General features: G+C 42.0%; 1 protein-coding gene across 1 annotated transcript in view; it reads left to right on the top strand.

Annotated features, from left to right (window-relative positions):
• The window catches only part of LOC135540329 (transcriptional enhancer factor TEF-5-like), a 94973-nt gene extending 73300 nt beyond the window's left edge, over positions 1-21673 (top strand). Inside the window, 10 exon segments of the mRNA XM_064966916.1 lie at positions 6821-6832; positions 8753-8881; positions 9104-9147; positions 10112-10176; positions 10728-10744; positions 10746-10862; positions 11049-11222; positions 18534-18677; positions 18841-18993; positions 19229-21673. Of these exon segments, the coding sequence (XP_064822988.1) occupies positions 6821-6832; positions 8753-8881; positions 9104-9147; positions 10112-10176; positions 10728-10744; positions 10746-10862; positions 11049-11222; positions 18534-18677; positions 18841-18993; positions 19229-19342 (969 nt within the window). The 3' untranslated portion in view covers positions 19343-21673.
• The last annotated feature ends 2358 nt before the right edge of the window (positions 21674-24031 follow it).

The raw sequence follows: 24031 nt of genomic DNA on the forward strand, positions 1-24031 counted from the left end.
TTCTCCTCTTGGCTCTTCTTCTCTGCAGGTTTCTAGCCATTTGCAGGTTCTCGCCCGGAGAAAATCTCGCGAGATCCAGTCAAAGCTGAAGGTATGCGCTTCTCTGCGGGCTGGGCGGGGCTGGTCAAGGCTTGGCTTTGCGCTAACCAATTAGTACTTTAGTTCTTCTTACAGCCGTAGATGGATAGGTTCTCCATGACTAGAACATACCAACCCTGGTAAATAGTACTGTAGGAGACCCCCAGTCTGCATAGGGGTGTATTGGCTTGAGGTCACTGTGTGACTCATCATGTAGGCTAACGTGTCTGGGAGAGACTAGAGCAACAAGTTATAGCTAGTAGCTACCATGCATGCACGGCACAGGGCTCAACAGGCTAAAAAATATGGTCATCTGTTGACCACTGAAATACATCTCAATGCTTAGTACAGAACTGTACAAAGCTGTAAAGAAATTACATTATAGGAGCTGCCTTTATTTTACTGCTTATCCTGTATATAGTAACTCAGCCTGTGGTGTAGCCTAGAGGAATGCTGTGAGCAGTATGATCTGTCTGTGGTGAACGGTGTTGCTGCATGATGGCCTTGTCGCTACAGCTGCACGCCTGTCCCTACTGTACCTATGCTAGCCATGCTTCTGCCTACAGGCTTTCCTCAAATCTTCCTCTGCCTTCAACCCTTCTCTCCGCTCTGACCCCAATCTCCATTGGATGTCTCTGAATGTTCTTCTGTATGAGAGTTAACTACTCCAATCGTATGCAAATACCTACATGTTAGAATTAAACCATCATACTCTATACACTACTATAGCAGTATGCTTAGAACAAGTGTCCTGCTGTACCTGTATACTTCTGCTATACTTCTACTATTTCCAGATAATATTGGGTGTGCCCTATTTCTCATCATGCTCCTTCTGCTTATTTTCAGCAGAATATATATACATGTACAGTGCATTCTGAAAGTATTCAGACCCTTTGACCTTTTCCACATCACGCTACATATAGCCTTATTCTAAAATTGATTAAATTAGCATTTTCCTCATCAGTCTACATACAATACCCCATAATGACAAAGCTAAAGCTTAAACAGAAATACCTAAGTATTCAGACCCTTTGTTATGAGACGAGAAATAGAGCTCAGGTGCATCCTGTTTCCATTGATCATCATCCTTAGATGGTATAGATCATCCTTGAGAAGTTTCTACAACTTGATTGGAGTCCACCTGTGGTAAATACAATTAATTGTACATTAATTATATAGACACACCTGTCTATAGAAAGGCCCACAGTTGATTGTGCATGTCAGAGCAAAAACCAAGCCATGAGGTCGAAGGAATTGTCCATAGAGCTCCGAGACAGGATTGTGTCAATGCAAAAAATGTCTGCAGCATTGAAGGTCCCCAAGAACACAGTGGCCTCCATCATTCTTAAATGGAAGACGTTTGGAATCACCAAGACTATTCCTAAAGCTGGCCGCCAGGCCAAACTGAGCAATCAGGGGAAAAAAGGCCTTGGTCAGGGAGGTGACCAAAAACCCGATGGTCACTCTGACAGAGCTCCAGAGTTCCTCTGTGGAGATGGGAGAAACTTAAAGGACTGTCAGACAATGAGAAACAAGATCCTCTGATCTGATGAGACAGAGATTGAACTCTTTGGCCTGAATGCCAAGCGTCACGTCTGGAGGAAACCTGCCACCATCCCTACAGTGAAGCATGGGGGTGGCAGCATCATGCTGTGGGGATGTTTTTCAGTGGCAGGGACTGGGAGTCTAGTCAAGATAGAGGGGAAAGATGAAGAGAGCAAAGTGCAGAGAGATCCTTGATGAAAACCTGCTCCAGAGCGCTCAGGACCTCAGACTGGGGCGAAGGTTCTCCTTCCAACAGGACAATGACCCTAAGCACACAGCCAAGACAACATTTTCTATAAACCTGTTTTTGCTTTGTCATTATAGGGTATTGTGTGTAGATTGATGAGGGGGAAAAACAATTTAATACATTTTAAATTAAGACTGTAACAAAAAAAATCAAGGGGCCTGAATAGTTTCCCGGATGCATATATATACATATGTATATATATATATATATATATATATATATATATATATATATATATATATATATATATATATATATATATATATATATATATATATACAGTGGGGTAAAAAAGTATTTAGTCAGCCACCAATTGTGCAAGTTCTCCCACTTAAAAAGATGAGAGGCCTGTAATTTCCGTCATAGGTACACTTCAACTATGACAGACAAAATGAGAAAAACAAATCCAGAAAATCACATTGTAGGATTTTTAATTAATTTATTTGCAAATTATGGTGGAAAATAAATATTTGGTCACCTACAAACAAGCAAGATTTCTGGCTCTCAGACCTGTAACTTCTTCTTTAAGAGGCCCCTCTGTCCTCTACTCGTTACCTGTATTAATGGCACCTGTTTGAAATTGTTATCAGTATAAAAGACACCTGTCCACAACCTCAAACAGTCACACTCCAAACTCCACTATGGCCAAGACCAAAGAGCTGTCAAAGGACACCAGAAACAAAATTGTAGACCTGCACCAGGCTGGGAAGACTGAATCTGCAATAGGCAAGCAGCTTGGTTTGAAGAAATCAACTGTGGGAGCAATTATTAGGAAATGGAAGACATACAAGACCACTGATAATCTCCCTCGATCTGGGGCTCCACGCAAGATCTCACCCCGTGGGGTCAAAATGATCACAAGAACGGTGAGCAAAAATCCCAGAACCACACTGGAGGACCTAGTGAATGACCTACAGAGAGCTGGGACCAAAGTAACAAATCCTACCATCAGTAACACACTACGCCGCCAGGGACTCAAATCCTGCAGTGCCAGACGTGTCCCCCTGCTTAAGCCAGTACATGTCCAGGCCCATCTGAAGTTTGCTAAAGAGCATTTGGATGATCCAGAAGAAGATTGGGAGAATGTCATATGGTCAGATGAAACCAAAATCTAACTTTTTGGTAAAAACTCATCTCGTCGTGTTTGGAGGACAACGAATGCTGAGTTGCATCCAAAGAACACCATACCTACTGTGAAGCATGGGGGTGGAAACATCATGCTTTGGGGCTGTTTTTCTGCAAAGGGACCATCCGTGTAAAGGAGAGAATGAATGGGGACATGTATCATGAGATTTTGAGTGAAAACCTCCTTCCATCAGCAAGGGCATTGAAGATGAAACGTGGCTGGGTCATTCAGCATGACAATGATCCCAAACACACCGCCCGGGCAACGAAGGTGTGGCTTCGTAAGAAACATTTCAAGGTCCTGGAGTAGCCTAGCCAGTCTCCAGATCTCAACCCCATAGAAAATCTTTGGAGGGAGTTGAAAGTCTGTGTTGCCCAGCAACAGCCCCAAAACATCACTGCTCTAGAGGAGATCTGCATGGAGGAATGGGCCAAAATACCAGCAATGGTGTGTGAAAAACTTGTGAAGACTTACAGAAAATGTTTGATCTCTGTCATTGCCAACGAAGGGTATATAACAAAGTATTGAGATAAACTTTTGTTATTGACCAAATACTTATTTTCCACCATAATTTGCAAATAAATTCATTAAAAATCCTACAATGTAATTTTCTGGATTTTTCTTCTAATTTTGTCTGTCATAGTTGAAGTGTACCAATGATGAACATTACAGGCCTCTCGCATCTTTTTAAGTGGGAAAACTTGCACAATTGGTGGCTGACTAAATACTTTTTTTGCCCCAAATATATATATATATGGTCATTGCTTAGGGTCATTGTCCTATATATATATTATATATATTTATATGAATATATAATGAACATATGCCACTTGTCTTCATTCCATCAGAGGACGGCAGGCAGAGGTGTTACAGTTACACTAATCCTCATCCAGTTTAGATCTTCATTCAATCCCTCAACCCCAAAACAATTACAAACACAAAGTGAATCAGCGTACAGTTAAAGTGTTCCTGTGTGCAGTTAAATTGTGTTCAAGTGTATATTACCGTCAGTTAGCATACTGTATAAATCATTTCCCAAAAATGTAGTTGGTAGTTCACCCTCTACATACATTGAAGTTTATTGGACCTTCTTTATTTAGACTTCTCTATTTATTTTCTAGTAGACTGTATCTAGTAGACTGATTATTGTAACCACCTCAATGTTTGGACATGTATTTGAATGAGAGGGAAATACTGTACCCTTCCCTACATTATTGTCCATTGCTTAGTTCCTGTCCCAGATAAATTCAGCTCTCATTTCCTTACATCAGGACTCCTTATGGAGTATTAAGGTATAACTACATCAGAGATGTTATAGTTAGTTTAGCATTCTGCTCTTGCTTTAGTATTCATTTTGCTGATGATAAGCAGCCCACATGTCATATGTTTAACACCCCTGGCTTAGACCGAACAGATTTAATGCATTATCCTTAGAATGAGTTAATAATAAAACACTATATGTCCTGCCTTTGTATGTGACAGTTTTTCCAACAGGCTCAAAAGGAGATGACACTAAGTCATTATAAAGTCTTGCAATACATTTATGTGTGTATCATAATGTATGATAACTTATATCTCTATAATGAATTATACCTGTTGTCATTTAGTTAGTTACCTAACTCTATCTCTATAATGAATTATACCTGCTGTCTTTCAGTTAGTGTTACCTAACTCTATCTCTATAATGAATTATACCTGTTGTCTTTTAGTTAGTTACCTAACTCTATCTCTATAATGAATTATACCTGTTGTCTTTCAGTTAGTGTTACTTTCTCTATAATGAATTATACCTGTTGTCTTTTACCTAACTCTATCTCTATAATGAATTATACCTGTTGTCTTTTAGTCTTTCAGTTAGTTACCTAACTATCTATCTCTATAATGAATTATAATGAATTATACCTGTTGTCTTTCAGTTAGTTACCTAACTCGATCTCTATAATGAATTATACCTGCTGTCTTTCAGTTAGTTACCTAACTATCTACATAATGAATTATACCTGTTGTCTTTTAGTTACTGTTACCTAACTCTATCTCTATAATGAATTATACCTGTTGTCTTTCAGTTAGTTACCTAACTATCTCTATAATGAATTATACCTGTTGTCTTTCAGTTAGTGTTACCTAAATCTATCTCTATAATGAATTATACCTGTTGTCTTTTAGTTAGTTACCTAACTCTATCTCTATAATGAATTATACCTGTTGTCTTTCAGTTAGTTACCTAACTCTATCTCTATAATGAATTATACCTGTTGTCTTTTAGTTAGTTACCTAACTCTATCTCTATAATGAATTATACCTGTTGTCTTTTAGTTAGTTACCTAACTCTATCTCTATAATTAATTTTACCTGTTGTCTTTCAGTTAGTTACCTAACTCTATCTCTATAATGAATTATACCTGTTGTCTTTCAGTTAGTTACCTAACTCTATCTCTATAATGAATTATACCTGTTGTCTTTCAGTTAGTTACCTAACTCTATCTCTATAATGAATTATACCTGTTGTCTTTCAGTTAGTTACCTAACTCGATCTCTATAATGAATTATACCTGTTGTCTTTCAGTTAGTTACCTAACTCGATCATTATAATGAATTATACCTGTTGTCTTTCAGTTAGTTACCTAACTCTCTTTATAATGAATTATACCTGTTGTCTTTCAGTTAGTTACCTAACTATCTATATAATGAATTATACCTGTTGTCTTTTAGTTAGTGTTACCTAACTCTATCTCCATAATGAATTATACCTGTTGTCTTTCAGTTAGTTACCTAACTCTATCTCTATAATGAATTTTACCTGCTGTCTTTCAGTTAGTTACCTAACTATCTATATAATGAATTATACCTGTTGTCTTTTAGTTAGTTACCTAACTCTATCTCTATAATTAATTTTACCTGTTGTCTTTCAGTTAGTTACCTAACTCTATCTCTATAATTAATTTTACCTGTTGTCTTTCAGTTAGTTACCTAACTCGATCATTATAATGAGTTATACCTGTTGTCTTTCAGTTAGTTACCTAACTCTATCTCTATAATTAATTTTACCTGTTGTCTTTTAGTTAGTTACCTAACTCGATCATTATAATGAGTTATACCTGTTGTCTTTCAGTTAGTTACCTAACTCTATCTATATAATGAATTATACCTGTTGTCTTTCAGTTAGTTACCTAACTCTATCTATATAATGAATTATACCTGTTGTCTTTTAGTTAGTTACCTAACTCTATCTCTATAATGAATTTTACCTGCTGTCTTTCAGTTAGTTACCTAACTATCTATATAATGAATTATACCTGTTGTCTTTTAGTTAGTTACCTAACTCTATCTCTATAATTAATTTTACCTGTTGTCTTTCAGTTAGTTACCTAACTCTATCTCTATAATTAATTTTACCTGTTGTCTTTCAGTTAGTTACCTAACTCGATCATTATAATGAGTTATACCTGTTGTCTTTCAGTTAGTTACCTAACTCTATCTCTATAATTAATTTTACCTGTTGTCTTTTAGTTAGTTACCTAACTCGATCATTATAATGAGTTATACCTGTTGTCTTTCAGTTAGTTACCTAACTCTATCTGTATTGTGAAGTATTCCTGCTGTCTTTCAGTTAGTGTTAGCTAACTTTTCTTCAGGGATAAGAACATTCATTTTATGTCAACATCCTAGTGGCCTACATACAGTACATCTAGAACTTGTTCATTATTTATGTTTTTAGTTTGTACTGACACAGCCTATTAGCAAACCCATAGTTTATCACAATATCCCTATAATTATATGCCTTTAGATGTGTATACTAATGGTTTCTCTTTCCTTTGATTTAGGCCATGAATTTGGTAAGTGGATTTGACTTTTACGATTTGCTTCCCACCTGCTTGGCGGTGCCAGTGGATTGTCCACTCTGCTAATGCCCTCTGCTGGCATGGCAACCCAACCTCACTGCTATCCTATAATAAAGCAGATTTTAGCCATAGGAAACGTGGGTGCTTGGAACCACATTGCTGTGCATCGTACCTGATCATGATAATCATTGATTATCATGTTTTTGCAGGGTGGTTATGCTTCTCTGAGGACACACTTCTCTGTGACACTTGTTTAGTGTATGCTACGTACAAAAACAAGTCTGCAACAGCAAACATGAACACATATTTAGCAGATGTTATTGCGGGTGTAGCAAAATGCGTCCATGTCCATAGGCTATTATTGATACAAATTGTGATCCAAGAGGATGTTGAGGCATGGTAGAATGTGGATCCAAAACCAGACACTTTTTCTGATCAATACTTTGAAGGACCAAAATCACAATCCGATTGAGCATCGCCAAAATAATATTGTAATTATTTTCACTGTGATATTTTGGTCCAATTATAAGGCAACGCATTTTTGGAGAGCATAGGTTCAGAGATCTTCTGTTCGCAGTTCTATGACCCCATCCACTACCAATATGTACGGTACTAGTGCTAGAATCGTCACATTGTGATACTGTAGAGAAACATAAACATAAACATAAACATTGTGTTCCTCTACCTGGTCAGAGTCTATAGTCAGTTGTGGCTCAGTAAATCACTGCTACCAGTTTCACACAGTGCACTCGCTGTGTTTTGGTACTTTCATTTGACTTTGTTTACACTAAGGATTTGGCATTTGAAGATTCTTTAGGTCAGATTTCTGCTGCTTCTACAGGTACATGTCTTTCCTATTTCAAGACGTGAAGTAATACTGCCAACAAGGCAAATGTAGGATATCTTGTTTCCTTCTACGACATGTCACATAGTTGCACAGTGATGAGAATACACCAAGGTGTTGGCCTTTAGAGATACTTCACTTTTCTCTCTTACTCTGCTTTGTACAATGACAATATGATTGCAATATTGCTATGAGGGTTAAGATACTGGTTCAAGTGTGATGAGGCACACACAAAGTGTTGTTTCTGATGTTTCAGTATTGTTTTGTTGCTGGTAGACATACAGTAAAGTTGAATGCTCTCGATTGTCCAGGTACAAACATGCCAAGCTTAACCATAACCATCTACGCTTTGCTTTTCTATCTCTGACCATTACAATCAGCAGAACGTTCCAGACAAATCACATTCATTCCAATTGTTATCTGACCACATACAGTGCAGTGTACTGGCCAATGCGGCCATTAGTCCTACAGTATATATTCATCAAGAGTCCTGTTTCTCTGTTTTGAAACAAGAGGAACTCTTTGTTGTATTTTACTGTCTTTTTCCATAATAAGAGTGGTTGTGTCAACCACGGTTTCACACAGACAGTCTGTCTTTCTGCAGGAGGCATTTCCTTCAAGGTCTCTACTAATTACAATCATGTGACTCCTGGAATGTTCTCTTTGATTATGTGGCTTAAAATCTTTTTGATCTGCTTCGATGAATTAATCATATACATGTTCTCTTCACGTCTTCTTTTTCATTATTGTAGCCTACTAGTACTCCAAACGTAGTTGAAGTTAAGACTCAGATGTTTCATTTATTTATTAGATTGGCTGTTTGTTTACTAAAGATCCTAATAGAAGTACATAAGAAGATCAGATAATGTTATATTTACAGTATAAATATAGTAGTGATAGCTAGTAGTAATTGTTGTAACTGTTGTTGTTTTTTAAACTATTGAACCAACTGTGTTCCTCTCGGGGCACTGTGAGTAGCCTAATAGTTATGTCAACCAGGTCAGTGAATACTAGGTGTTAGACTGCTCTCTAGTGGTGCATCTCCCTCACTTCCCCCTCCTCGTCAACAGGACCAGGCATCTAAAGACAAGGCCCTCCAGAACATGGCAGCGTTGTCGTCTGCTCAGATTGTGTCTCCGAGCCTGATCAAGAGCCAGCTACCCCCACTGCCCCACTCTCCCTACCCCCCGCAAGCCAGGGTGAGCCCTTCTACACTGGGTTTGGGGTTGCAATGATGGCCTTTTCTCTGCATTGACACTATTTACATTATTGTTGTACTAGTAATTGATGTAGGCTACGGGAGTACAGTACAGTCCCTGAGCTACTTCATGTAAAGCTTGACCAAATGAGCCTGTGAATATATAACTTGAGGACAGAGCTTTTGTGAAACTCTGTGAAACCGACTTATCTTTGCCTTCCAGTTTTGGCCAGGCCCTATCCCAGGACAACCCGGCCCCTCTCAGGAGTGAGTATGACTGTGTTTACTATCTGTTGAGTGACAGGTTCAGGTGTTTGGACCGTTCGTTTGATTGGTTGTTTGTTTGTTTGATTGACACTTGTGACTGGAATTGGAATGGCGGGTTCTCTTTGGCACGTTTAACGGATCGCATTTGTGCACATCAGGCTGATTCTAGAGCTCAACCAGGGAAGGACTCCTGGGTTTGGCCGCACCAGCTATGCGTAAGTTTCCTCCTAGTCCAGCTGTAGCACAAGGCAGCACTAACTCTGCTTCAGTATGTGTCCTGCTCCTGCACTAACTTTATGACCAGGGCACAACCAGCTTCACGTCTGAGAGAGAGAAGACCAAACATGCTATGAAGTTGTTTGCAAAGTCGTTCCGTTCTGGCCATTTGGGATGTAAAGACGTTACACGATAGGGTGATTTCATGACAAACTGGCGGCATAATGTTACATTAGTCTATGACAGCACCTAACTTGAGATCCATGTTTGTCACTCCAATATTAAAGTAAATCTTCCATTGACATCTATGCATGACTTGCACAAAAAGCGTATCTGAAGTTAGGATTTGGCCCATTGTGTACGTTCACGTGTCACACTTAAGCATCGCTCTGAAATGATGTGCCACAATCACACACAGAGAAACATCAATCAAATAATCAATCCACCAACCAATCAGTGTATGTAAATAGCATCACTAAATGTATGATGTGGAGTGGTGACAGAGTGAAGCAGAGGTGGACTTACGTCTAGCTGGTGCAGCCACAGACACATGCCTATGTTGAGAAACGTGTCATAATACTGTGGATCCACGTCTGTCTGACATGCCAATGAAGCCCAAAGCCACATGCCACTAGAATAACCAGGTTTCACATGGAATTCACTTTTGGAAATATGTGGAATAAACACAGCTGGATGAAAACTGAAAAGTTTGATTCCTCAACTGTGTGTGATAATCATTCTCTTTCAGTATCAAACCTTTTGCACCGTCTCCATACACAACTCTACCAGGCCCTCCCCCTCCCCCTATATCAAGTGAGTATGGAGTCAGTTAGCATTCATACAGTACATCCTCATTCATGATCCCTAAAAGAGGGACTGTCCAATGATGACAGTAATGATACACGTGATATAACATACACATCAGCACTATATCTGGTGCTTAACATTAATACAGAAATTAAACATCAGCTTTGGAGACCTCAGCTTGACTGCCTCTCTGTCTCTCTTCTCTCTGTGTGTTCTGCTGTTCTCTCTCTCTCTCTCTCGCTCTCTTCTTCTCTCTGTGTGTTCTGCTTCTCTCTCTCTCTCTCTTCTCTCTGTGTGTTCTGCTGTTCTCTCTCGCTCTCTTCTTCTCTCTGTGTGTTCTGCTGTTCTCTCTCTCTCGCTCTCTTCTTCTCTCTGTGTGTTCTGCTTCTCTCTCTCTCTCTCTTCTCTCTGTGTGTTCTGCTTCTCTCTCTCTTCTTCTCTCTGTGTGTTCTGCTTCTCTCTCTCTCTCTCTTTCTCTCTGTGTGTTCTGCTGTTCTCTCTCGCTCTCTTCTTCTCTCTGTGTGTTCTGCTTCTCTCTCTCTCTCTCTCTCTGTCAGACTATGAGCCTTTGGCACCCCCTCCCCCCGGCTGCTACGGCGGTGCCCGTGTGGCAGGACCGGACCATCGCCTCCTCCAAGCTGCGGATGCTAGAGTACTCTGCCTTCATGGAGGTGCAGAGGGACCCTGACAACGTGAGTCACCAACCCAACCACACTAACCAACCTGTGCTAATCAAAGTTGTCGATAAAGGCCTTTGTTTTATAGTCCACAAGAGTCACGCGAGACAGATTCAATTTCTAGCGCTAACTCAGTATGGCCAAGCTAGACTTCTGTCATGATGGCTGGTCTGACCATCTTCCTCTCTCTATCCCCTGCAGTACAGCAAACACCTGTTTGTCCACATTGGCCAGACCAACCCGTCCTACAGCGACCCTCTGCTGGAGGCAGTGGACATCAGGCAGATCTACGACAAGTTCCCAGAGAAGAAGGGCGGACTCAAAGAGCTTTATGAGAAAGGCCCACAGAACGCCTTTTTCCTAGTCAAATTTTGGGTGGGTGACAAATCACTTTATTATTGTGTAATCCTCACATTTTTACTGGACAGTGTATGGATTTTAAACATGGTTGAAAGCTGAAAAATGCATCTTTCACACATTTAAACCTACACTGTCACACAATCAGACTGTCACACTATCACACTGTCAATCACACAGTCAATCATACTCTCACACAGTCACACAGCCAGTTACACTCTCACACAGTTGCTCAATCAGTCACACTGTCAGTCACACAGTCACATAGTCACACTGTCAAACAGGCAGTCACACTCTCACACAGTCAGACTGTCACACTGTCAGTCTGTCACACAGTCACATAGTCTACCTGTCACACTGTCACAGAGTCAGTCAAACTCTCACAAAGTCACACAGTCACACAGCCAAACGTTCACACTCTCACACAGTCACACAGTCAGTCATACTCTCAGTCACTGTCACACAGTCAAACTGTCACACAGTCACAATGTCACACAAGTCAGTCACACTCTCACACAGTCACAATCACACAGTCAGTCACACTCTCACATAGTCAGACAGTCACACTCTCACACGGTCAGTTACACTGTCAGTTAGACTCTCACACAGTCACACCGTCACATAGTCAAACTGTCACACAATCAGTCACACTGTCACACAGTCACACACTGTCACACACTCACACTATCAGTCAAACAGTCAGTCACACTGTCACATAGTCAGACACACTGTTACACTCTCACACAGTCTGTCACACTGACACACAGGCAGTCACACTCTCACACTGTCAGTCACTCTGGCACAGAGTCTGTCACACAGTCAGTCACACAGTCAGTCACACTGTCAAACAGGTTGTCACACAGTCACTTAGTCAGACACAGTCACACTTCCGGCGCCGAAAGAGATGGCCGCCTCACTTCGCGTTCCTAGGAAACTATGCAGTTTTTTGTTTTTTTTAACGTTTTATTTCTTACATTAGTACCCCAGATCATCTTAGGTTTTATCACATACAGTCGAGAAGAACTACTGAATATAAGAGCAGCGTCAACCCACCATCAGTACGACCAAGAATATGACTTTCGCAAAGCGGATCCTGTGTTCTGCCTTTCACCCAGGACAACGGAATGGATCCCAGCCGGCGACCCAAAAAAACAACTTCGTAAAAGAGGGAAAACGAGGCGGTCTTCTGGTCAGAATCCGGAGACGGGCACATCGTGCACCACTCCCTAGCATTCTTCTCGCCAATGTCCAGTCTCTTGACAACAAGGTTGATGAAATCCGAGCAAGGGTAGCATTCCAGAGGGACATCAGAGACTGTAACGTTCTTTGCTTCACAGAAACATGGCTTACTGGAGAGACACTATCGGAGTCGGTGCAGCCAGTTGGTTTCTCCACGCATCGCGCTGACAGAAACAAACATCTTTCTGGTAAGAAGAGGGGAGGGGGCATATGCCTTATGGCTAACGAGACGTGGTGTGATCACAAAAACCTACAGGAACTCAAATCCTTCTGTTCACCTGATTTAGAATTCCTCACAATCAAATGTCGACCGCATTATCTACCAAGAGAATTCTCTTCGATTATAATCACAGCCGTATATACAGTGCCTTGCGAAAGAATTCGGCCCCCTTGAACTTTGCGACCTTTTACCACATTTCAGGCTTCAGACATAAAGATATAAAACTGTATTTTTTTGTGAAGAATCAAAAAAACAAGTGGGACACAATCATGAAGTGGAACGACATTTATTGGATATTTCAAACTTTTTTAACAAATCAAAAACTGAAAAATTGGGCGTGCAAAATTATTCAGCCCCTTTACTTTCAGTGCAGCAAACTCTCTCCAGAAGTTCAGTGAGGATCTCTGAATGATCCAATGTTGACCTAAATGACTAATGATGATAAATGCAATCCACCTGTGTGTAATCAAGTCTCCATATAAATGCACCTGCACTGTGATAGTCTCAGAGGTCCGTTAAAAGCGCAGAGAGCATCAAGAAGAACAAGGAACACACCAGGCAGGTCCGAGATACTGTTGTGAAGAAGTTTAAAGCCAGATTTGGATACAAAAAGATTTCCCAAGCTTTAAACATCCCAAGGAGCACTGTGCAATCGATAATATTGAAATAGAAGGAGTATCAGACCACTGCAAATCTACCAAGACCTGTCCGTCCCTCTAAACTTTCAGCTCATACAAGGAGAAGACTGATCAGAGATGCAGCCAAGAGGCCCATGATCACTCTGGATGATCTGCAGAGATCTACAGCTGAGGTGGGAGACTCTGTCCATAGGACAACAATCAGTCGTATATTGCACAAATCTGTCCTTTATGGAAGAGGGCAAGAAGAAAGCCATTTCTTAAAGATATCCATAAAAAGTGTTGTTTAAAGTTTGCCACAAGCCACCTGGGAGACACACCAAACATGTGGAAGAAGGTGCTCCTGTTAGATGACACCAAAATTGAACTTTTTGGCAACAATGCAAAACGTTATGTTTGGCGTAAAAGCAACACAGCTCATCAACCACAACACACCATCCCCACTGCCAAACATGGTGGTGGCAGCATCATGGTTTGGGCCTGCTTTCCTTCAGCAGGGACAGGGAAGATGGTTAAAATTGATGGGAAGATGGATGGAGCCAAATACAGGACCATTCTGGAAGAAAACCTGATGGAGTCTGCAAAAGACCTGAGACTGGGACAGAGATTTGTCTTCCAACAAGACAATGATCCAAAACATAAAGCAAAATCTACAATGGAATGGTTCAAAAATAAACATATCCAGGTGTTAGAATGGCCAAGTCAAAGTCCAGACCTGAATCCAATCAAGAATCTGTGGAAAGAACTGAAAACTGCTGTTCACAAATGCTCTCCATCCAACCTCACTGAGCTCGAACTGTTTTGCAAGGAGGAATGGGAAAAAATGTCAGTCTCTCGATGTACAAAACTGATAGAGACAAACCCCAAGCGACTTACAGCTGTAATCGCAGCAAAAGGTGGCGCTACAAAGTATTAACTTAAGGGGGCTGAATAATTTTGCACGCCCAATTTTTCAGTTTTTGATTTGTTAAAAAAGTTTGAAATATCCAATAAATGTCGTTCCACTTCATGATTGTGTCCCACTTGTTGTTGATTCTTCACAAAAAAAATACAGTTTTATATCTTTATGTTTGAAGCCTGAAATGTGGCAAAAGGTCGCAAAGTTCAAGGGGGCCGAATACTTTCGCAAGGCACTGTATTCCCCCCCAAGCAGACACATCGATGGCTCTGAACGAACTTTATTTGACTCTTTGCAAACTGGAATCCATACATCCTGAGGCTGCATTCATTGTAGCTGGGGATTTTAACAAGGCTAATCTGAAAACAAGACTCCCTAAATTGTATCAGCATATCGATTGCGCAACCAGGGCTGGCAAAACCTTGGATCATTGTTATTCTAACTTCCGCGACGCATATAAGGCCCTGCCCCGCCCTCCTTTCGGAAAAGCTCACCACGACTCCATTTTGTTGATCCCTGCCTACAGACAGAAACTAAAACAAGAAGCTCCCATGCTGAGGTCTGTCCAACGCTGGTCCGACCAATCTGATTCCACACTCCAAGACTGCTTCCATCACGTGGACTCGGATATGTTTCGTATTGCGTCAGACAACAACATTGACGAATACGCTGATTCGGTGTGCGAGTTCATTAGAACGTGCGTTGAAGATGTTGTTCCCATAGCAACAATTAAAACATTCCCAAACCAGAAACCGTGGATTGATGGCAGCATTCGCGTGAAACTGAAAGCGCGAACCACTGCTTTTAATCAGGGCAAGGTGACTGGAAACATGACCGAATACAAAGAGTGCAGCTATTCCCTCCGCAAGGCTATCAAACAAGCTAAGCGTCAGTATAGAGACAAAGTAGAATCTCAATTCAACGGCTCAGACACAAGAGGTATGTGGCAGGGTCTACAGTCAATCACGGATTACAAAAAGAAAACCAGCCCAGTCACGGACCAGGATGTCTTGCTCCCAGGCAGACTAAATCACTTTTTTGCCCGCTTTGAGGACAATACAGTGTCACTGACACGGCATGCAACGAAAACATGCGGACTCTCCTTCACTGCAGCCGAGGTGAGTAAAATATTTAAACGTGTTAACACTCAGACGGCATCCCCAGCCGCTCCCTCAGAGCATGCGCAGACCAGCTGGCTGGTGTGTTTACGGACGTATTCAATCAATCCCTATCTCAGTCTGCTGTTCCCACATGCTTCAAGAGGGCCACCATTGTTCCTGTTCCCAAGAAAGCTAAGGTAACTGAGCTAAATGACTACCGCCCCGTAGCACTCACTTCCCTCATCATGAAGTGCTTTGAGAGACTAGTCAAGGACCATATCACCTCCACCCTACCTGACACCCTAGACCCACTCCAATTTGCTTACCACCCAAATAGGTCCACAGACGATGCAATCTCAACCACACTGCACACTGCCCTAACCCATCTGGACAAGAGGAATACCTATGTGAGAATGCTGTTCATCGACTACAGCTCGGCATTTAACACCATAGTACTCTCCAAGCTCGTCATCAAGCTCGAGACCCTGGGTCTCGACCTCGCCCTGTGCAACTGGGTACTGGACTTTCTGATGGGCCGCCCCCAGGTGGTGAGGGTAGGCAACAACATCTCCACCCCGCTGATCCTCAACACTGGGGCCCCACAAGGGTGCGTTCTGAGCCCTCTCCTGTACTCCCTGTTCACCCACGACTGCGTGGCCATGCACGCCTCCAACTCAGTCATCAAGTTTGCGGACGACACAACCGTGGTAGGCTTGATTACCAACAACGACGAGACGGCCTACAGGGAGGAGGTGAGGGCCCTCGGAGTGTGGTGTCAGGAAAATAACCTCACATTCAACGTCAACAAAACTAAGGAGATGATTGTGGACTTCAGGAAACAGCAGAGGGAACACCCCCCTATCCACATCGATGGAACAGTAGTGGAGAGGGTAGTAAGTTTTAAGTTCCTCGGCATACACATCACAGACAAACTGAATTGGTCCAGCCACACAGACAGCATCGTGAAGAAGGCACAGCAGCGCCTCTTCAACCTCAGGAGGCTGAAGAAATTCGGCTTGTCACCAAAAGCACTCACAAACTTCTACAGATGCACGATCGAGAGCATCCTGGCGGGCTGTATCACCGCCTGGTTCGGCAACTGCTCCGCCCACAACCGCAAGGCTCTCCAGAGGGTAGTGAGGTCTGCAGAACGCATCACCGGGGGCAAACTACCTGCCTTCCAGGACACCTACACCACCCGATGTTACAGGAAGGCCATAAAGATCATCAAGGACAACAACCACCCAAGCCACTGCCTGTTCACCCCGTTATCATCCAGAAGGCGAGGTCAGTACAGGTGCATCAAAGCTGGGACCGAGAGACTGAAAAACAGCTTCTATCTCAAGGCCATCAGACTGTTAAACAGCAACCACTAACATTGAGTGGCTGCTGCCAACACACTGACTCAACTCCAGCCACTTTAATAATGGGAATTGATGGGAAATGATGGAAAATATATCACTAGACACTTTAAACAATGCTACCTAATATAATGTTTACATACCTTACATTATTCATCTCATATGTATACGTATATACTGTACTCTATATCATCTACTGCATCTTTATGTAATGCATGTATCACTAGCCACTTTAACTATGCCACTTTGTTTACATACTCATCTCATATGTATATCCTGTACTCGATACCATCTACTGTATCTTGCCTATGCTGCTCTGTACCATCACTCATTCATAATATCTTTATGTACATATTCTTTATCCCCTTACACTTGTGTGTATAAGACAGTAGTTTTGGAATTGTTAGTTAGATTACTTGTTGGTTATTACTGCATTGTCGGAACTAGAAGCACAAGCATTTCGCTACACTCGCATTTACATCTGCTAACCATGTGTATGTGACAGATGAAATTTGATTTGATTTGACTGTCACATAAGTCAGTCACACTCTCACACTGTCTGTCACATAGTCAGACACACTGTCACACTCTCACACAGTCTGTCACATAGTCAGACACACTGTCACACTCTCACACAGTCTGTCACATAGTCAGACACACTGTCACACTGTCACATAGTCAGACCCACTGTCACACTCTCACACAGTCTGTCACATAGTCAGTCACACTGTCACACTTTTTTAAAAATCAATGTTGTGGTATCCAATTGCTAGTAGTTACAGTCTTGTCTCATCGCTGCAACTCCCGTACGGACTAGGGAGAGGCAAAGGTCGAGAGCCATGCGTCCTCCGAAACACAACCCAACCAAGCCACTTCTTGACACAATGCACATCCAACCCAGAAGCCAGCCGCACCAATGTGTCGGAGCAAACACCATACACCTGGCGACCTGGTCACGGTGCACTGCGCCCGGCCCGCCACAGGAGTCGCTAGTGCGCGATGCAGTGCCTTAGACCACTGCGCCACCCGGGAGGCCACACTGTCACACTCTCACACAGTCTGTCACAGTCACACAGTCAGTCACACTCTCACACAGTCTGTCACAGTCACACAGTCAGTCACACTCTCACACAGTCTGTCGCAGTCACACAGTCAGTCACACTCTCACACAGTCTGTCACAGTCACACAGTCAGTCACACTCTCACACAGTCTGTCACAGTCACACAGTCAGTCACACTCTCACACAGTCAGTCACACAGTCAGTGACACTCTCACACAGTCACACTGTCTGTCAAACTCACACTAAAAGTCACACTGTCACAGTCAGTCACACTCTTACACTGTCAGAATGTCATACTCTTACACTGTCATACTCTCACACTGTCACAGTCAGTCACACTGTCACACTTTCATACAGGCAGTCATACTCACACTCTCACACAGTCACACAGTCAGTCACACTGTCACAGAGTCAGTCACACTCTCACACTGTCACACAGTCAGTCACACTGACACAGTCAGTCACACTGTCACACTTTCACACAATCACGCTCTCACACTGTCACACTGTCACCCTCTCAATCAGTCACACAGTTTCACTGTCACACAGTCAATCATACTGTCAGTCACATTGTCACACAGTCACACTCTCAGTCAGTCACACAGTCGCACAGTCAGTCACACTCTCACAGTCACACTGTCACACAGTCAGTCACACTTTCACACAATCACGCAGTCACACTCTCACTCACACAGTCACACTGTCCCATTTGGTAGTTTGAGTATTCTCTCATTGAGAGTAGAATGAAAAGGGGTTAGGCCTGTTAGTCTAGCGTTAATCTGACTTGTCCTGTGTGTGTCCTCTCTCTGCAGGCGGATCTCAACAGCAGTGGCATGCAGGACGGCCCAGGCTCCTTCTACGGAGTCAGCAGCCAATACAGCAGCTCTGAGAACATGACCATCACCGTCTCCACCAAAGTCTGCTCCTTCGGCAAACAGGTGGTCGAGAAAGTAGAGGTGAGCCCATTATCCACTGAGTCTGCTTTATAGTCACAAAACAGCTGACTTACCAGGTTAGATAAATAAAGGTCTAATCAAATTTACTGTCAAGACACTATAATTGCATTTCATGCAATCACAATGTTTACCTCAAGTCAGATGTTGTTTTGCTGTTTTGCAGACAGAGTACGCCCGGATGGAGGGAGGGAAGAGTGTCTACAGGATCCACCGCTCTCCCATGTGCGAGTATATGATCAACTTCATCCACAAGCTCAAACACCTGCCAGAAAAATACATGATGAACAGTGTTCTGGAAAACTTCACTATACTTCAGGTAACATTATGCTTTATTACAAGATAATAAGATAGTAACTCATTTACTATTTGGGAATAGACTGTCACTGTATTTCAACCTAGAACAATAGATTATGTTTTTGACCTCATTGTTTTGCTTCATTGTTCCTCCTTTTGTTGTGCTTTGTGAATTGATTGATGTTTCACCTACTATATAGAACTACAGTTGGATGACATGTATTTTACCTGGTGTTGACCTACTGTTCCTTCCCCAGGTGGTGACAGACCGTGACACTCAGGAGACCTTGCTGTGTATAGCGTTTGTGTTCGAGGTCTCAACGAGTGAACACGGGGCACAGTACCACGTCTACAGGCTCGTAAAAGACTGACCCACCCACCACTCTACCACGTCTACAGGCTCGTCGAAGACTGACCCACCCACCGTTCTGCAGGGAGGTTTGGGAATCAGCTGACGAAGCACTGCGTGACAATATGTACAGTACAGACTGCTCAACTGCCAAGTAACATTCAAAACGACGTTAGAATGAACTGACATGAAAACATTTTAAACTTCCACACATTTATGTGAAATAGGAAAAAGGAGGAAGTCTCTCAAAAGACAAGAAAGGAAATTAGGAGAATTCATTGTTTTGTTTTAAAGGCAACTTTTTAACCCATAGAGTTAAATATGCTGAGACAAGTGGGTCAAATTGGTAATGACAGTAAATGTACAGTAGGTTGAGATTCACTGAGGGCATGAGAAAGTGAACAAGGTTAAGAGCTTTGTCTCCAAGGGAACACACTCTAAGCAATATAAGAAGAAGTGGATAGATTGGAATGGTACAGGTACAACAACCATGGAAGAAGAGCAAACACAAAATAATCTAAAGGTAGAAGGGCCCTACCGAGGGGTGTTTATAAATTAGATAGGATGGCAATCAAGTGCCTTTCTCCAAAGACAAGTATTGATCAGTTGCCAGCCACTCTGGAATGCCTTATTTACTACCTCTTGTCTTTAAATAAACAGAAATAAAGTGGACAGATGTAAATGCATCATTGAATAGGAGAATAGGAAACTGAACATGACTATGCAGTTCATCCTTTCTCATCTAGATCCTTGAAGCGCACTTCTGATCCAGGAATATTATGTTATGGATTAAACTATTATACATTTTTGTCGTGATGTGTTATAATGAATGGTTACAAGTTTAGCTGCAGTCCACGTGTACAGCAAGGGCATAGCATGATCAGATCATTCAGTTTCCAATCCCTGGGCTTTTACGGGTCTCTAGACAACAACACAACAATGTGCTGTGGTGCACTTAAAAGATCAAGAAGGGGTGAAGCAACAAATATTTTTATTTTCAGCCTTTAGTTATGTTATTGAAATGAACCGTTTCTGTTCTGGGAGTCAGCGGATGCAACAGGAATATGTGTTACATAGGATTCTTTAGGGGACGTGTTTATATTTGTGATTAACATTAACACTGTTTTCTTAAAAACATGGCTTGAGAATCAAATTAAATGAAATGTTATTTGTCACGTGCGCCGAATACAACCTTACCCTGAAATGTTCACTAGATTAGAATTTGCCAAATTGGAACTGACCAAATTTTACAGTGAGTTTTAACTCATGTAAGAACTCATGGTATTCTAATCCAATCTCCCCATTCAAGAGATGGCAAGGCGGCAGGTAGCCTAGTGGCTAAGGGCGTTGAGCCAGTAACCGAAAGTTTGTTGGTTTGAATTCCTGAGTCGGTACAGTGGAAAAATCTGCTGTTCTGCCCATGATGTTGCTTAAGGCAGCCACATTTCGGCTGAATGCATTCAGTTGTACAACTGACTACGTATGCCTTTTCCCTAACCCTACATGGCGTAAGATACGTTTCTCTTTCCTAAATTCTATTAATAAAAACAAAAGCTCTCTCATTTTATGAGTGAACCTTCAAGAAATTAATCTTAATTTGCCAATGCCATCAGCCAATGAAAAAACAATTTTATGTTTTGAAAGAGAGCTATCCTCTGTGCTGTGGTGTGTGACCATTGATTGTTATTTATATTGAACATAATGGTGGGAGGGCAGGGCTGGGCTGGGATATGGGCCATATGTGTTTATCCTTTGCCATTGAAATGGTGGTGTTACAAGTATTGCTGAGCTGAACTTTATCCTAATGACACAATAACTTTCATCCCCTAGCTAGGGGATGGTCTCTGCCTTGGACGGTTCACTGGACTTCTGTCATAACAATTCATACATCAGACTTTGTATGGTGGATTTAGTACACCAGGCTTTGAATGTCATACTTCAAGAGCTAGATTTAAAACAACTGCTTAATCTTTACTAGTGGATTTCTCCATTTTATCTTTTTTTACAGGCCCATGTTTTTTATTATCATTATCATAATTAATTGTTTTCTGTTAGTTTTTGTGACTTTCAGCATCCGTTGAAAACGTGTGTTTTTGTTGACATTGATGATGAGATACTGTGTCTTATGTATCATAATCTGAATGGTATGGGCAAGTTTGTTTGGTTAAAAGGTGGTTTATTGTGGCCTTGGTTACCAATTGTGCATTGCATTTTAGTATTTTCTGTTATCTTCAAACTAAGGGGGTTGTATTATATAATCAAATCAAAATGTATAATCTAACAATAAAAGACGCATGGTGCCTTTGGGGCCATTTTCCCCTGAAAACTCATTAAAACAGGTTTGTTCATTTGATTGGTCAATACAGTTTCCTTCACAGATGAAATACATTGTCATTACTGTAGATGGCAGTGTTATACTGTTCAAACAGTATTGCATAAACAGTAGGCCTATGTTGTACTATATACTTTCCTTGGTCCTCTGTTACATTTCTACTGATGACCAGGATCCCACAAGAGTAGGTCTAGTAGGCCCAAGCAGGCCTATGATATGAGCACACTCTTAGAAAAAAGGTTTCCATTAGGGTTCTTCGGCTGTCCCATAGAACCCTTTTTTAAAAGGTTTCTAATTGGAACCCAAAAGGGTTCTACCTGCAACCAAAAAGGGTTCTTCAAAAGGTTATCCTATGGGGACAGCCGAAAAACCATTTAAGGTTCAAGATAGCACCTTTTTTAAGAGTTTAGGCTTTATTCAGGTATGTTGTCAAGATACACTATATTTTTTTTAATTAATGTCCCCAGATTCTCAGAAGCTCAAGCCCAGACACATACAATGCATTCGGAAAGTATTCAGAACCCTTGACTTGTTCCACATTTTGTTACATTACAGTCTTATTATAAAATGGATTACATTAATTTTTTTTCCCCCTCATCAATCTACACGCATAATGACAAAGCAAAAACAGTTTTTCAGAAATGATTGCAAATGTATAAAATAAAAATGAAATATTACATTTACATACAATAACAGTCAAAAGTTTGGACACACCTACATACATACTATGAAATGACACATATGGAATCATGTAGTAATCCAAAAACTGTTAAACAAATCAAAATATATTTCAGATTCTTCAAAGTATCCACCCTTTGCCATGATGACAGCTTTCCACACTCTTGGAATTTTCTCAACCAGCTTCACCTGGAGTGGTTATACAACAGTCTTGAAGGAGTTCCCACACATGCTGAGCACTAGCTGGCTGCTTTTCCTTCACTCTGCAGTCCAACTCATCCCAAACCATCTCAAGTGGGTTGACGTCAGGTGATTTTGGAGGCAAGGTAATCTGATGCAGGACTCCATCACTCTCCTTCTTGGTCAAATAGCCCTTACACAGCCTATAGGTGTGTTTGGTCATTGTCCTGTTGAAAAACAAATGATAGTCACACTAAGCGCAAACCAGGTGGGATGGCGTATTGCTGCAGAATGCTGAAGTAGCCATGATGGTTAAGTGTGCCTTGAATTCTAAATAAATCACTGACAGTGTCACCAGCAAAACACCATCCAAGCGGGCTCCTCCATGCTTCACGGTAGAAACCACACTTGCGGAGATCATCCGTTCATCTACTCCGAGTCTCACAAAGACACGATGGTTGGAAACAAAAATCTCAAATCAGACCAAAGGACAGATTTCGACCGGTCTAATGTCCACTGCTCGTGTTTCTTGGCTCAAGCAAGTCTCATCTTATTATTGATGTCCTTTTTCTTTACAGCCTCGAGTCTTCTCTAGTATGACGCTACAAGCTTAGCACACCTGTATTTGGGGAGTTTTCCCATCCTTCTCTGCAGATAATCTCAAGCTCAGTCAGGTTGGAAGGGGAGCGTTGCTGCACAGCTATTTTCAGAGATTTTCGATGGGGTTCGAGTCCGGACTCTGGCTGGGCCACTCAAGGACATTCGGAGACATGTCCCAAAGCCACTCCTGCGTTGTCTTGACTGTGTGCTTAGGGTCGTTGTCCTGTTGGAAGGTTGACTTTCACCCCAGTCTGAGGTCCTGAGCTCTCTGGGGCAGGTTTTCATCAAGGATGTTTCTGTACTTTGCTCCATTCATCTTTCTCAATTCTGACGAATCTCCCAGGCCCTGGCACTGAAAAACATCCCCACAGCATGATGCTGCCACCACCATGCCATTCACCGTAGCGATGGTGTCTGATTTCCTCCAGACTGAACGCTTGGCTTTCAAGAGTTCAATCTTGGTTTCATCAGACCAGACCAGAGAATCTTGTTTCTCATGGTCTGAAAGTCCTTTAGGTGCCTTTCGGCAAACTCCAAGCGGGCTGTCTTGTGCCTTTTACTGATGAGTGGCTTCCTTCTGGCCACTCTACCATAAAGGCCTGATTGGTGGAGTGCTGCAAAGATGGTTGTCCTTCTGAAAGGTTCTCCCGTCTCCATATAGGAACTCCGGAGCTCTGTCATAGTGACCATCGGGTTCTAGGTCACCTCCCTGACCAAGGCCCTTCTCCCCTGATTGCTCAGTTTGGCAGGGCGAACAGCTATAGGAAGAGCCTTGGTGGTTCCAAACTTCTTCCAAACTTCTTCCATTTAAGAATGGGTTCTTGGGGACCTTCAATGCTGCAGAAATTTGTTGGTAGCCTTTCCCAGATCTGTGCCTCGACACAATCCTGTCTTGGAGCTCTATGGACATTTCCCTCAACC

This window comes from Oncorhynchus masou, chromosome 5 (genome assembly GCF_036934945.1).
Source record: "Oncorhynchus masou masou isolate Uvic2021 chromosome 5, UVic_Omas_1.1, whole genome shotgun sequence".
NCBI classification, from domain to species: Eukaryota; Metazoa; Chordata; class Actinopteri; order Salmoniformes; family Salmonidae; genus Oncorhynchus; species Oncorhynchus masou.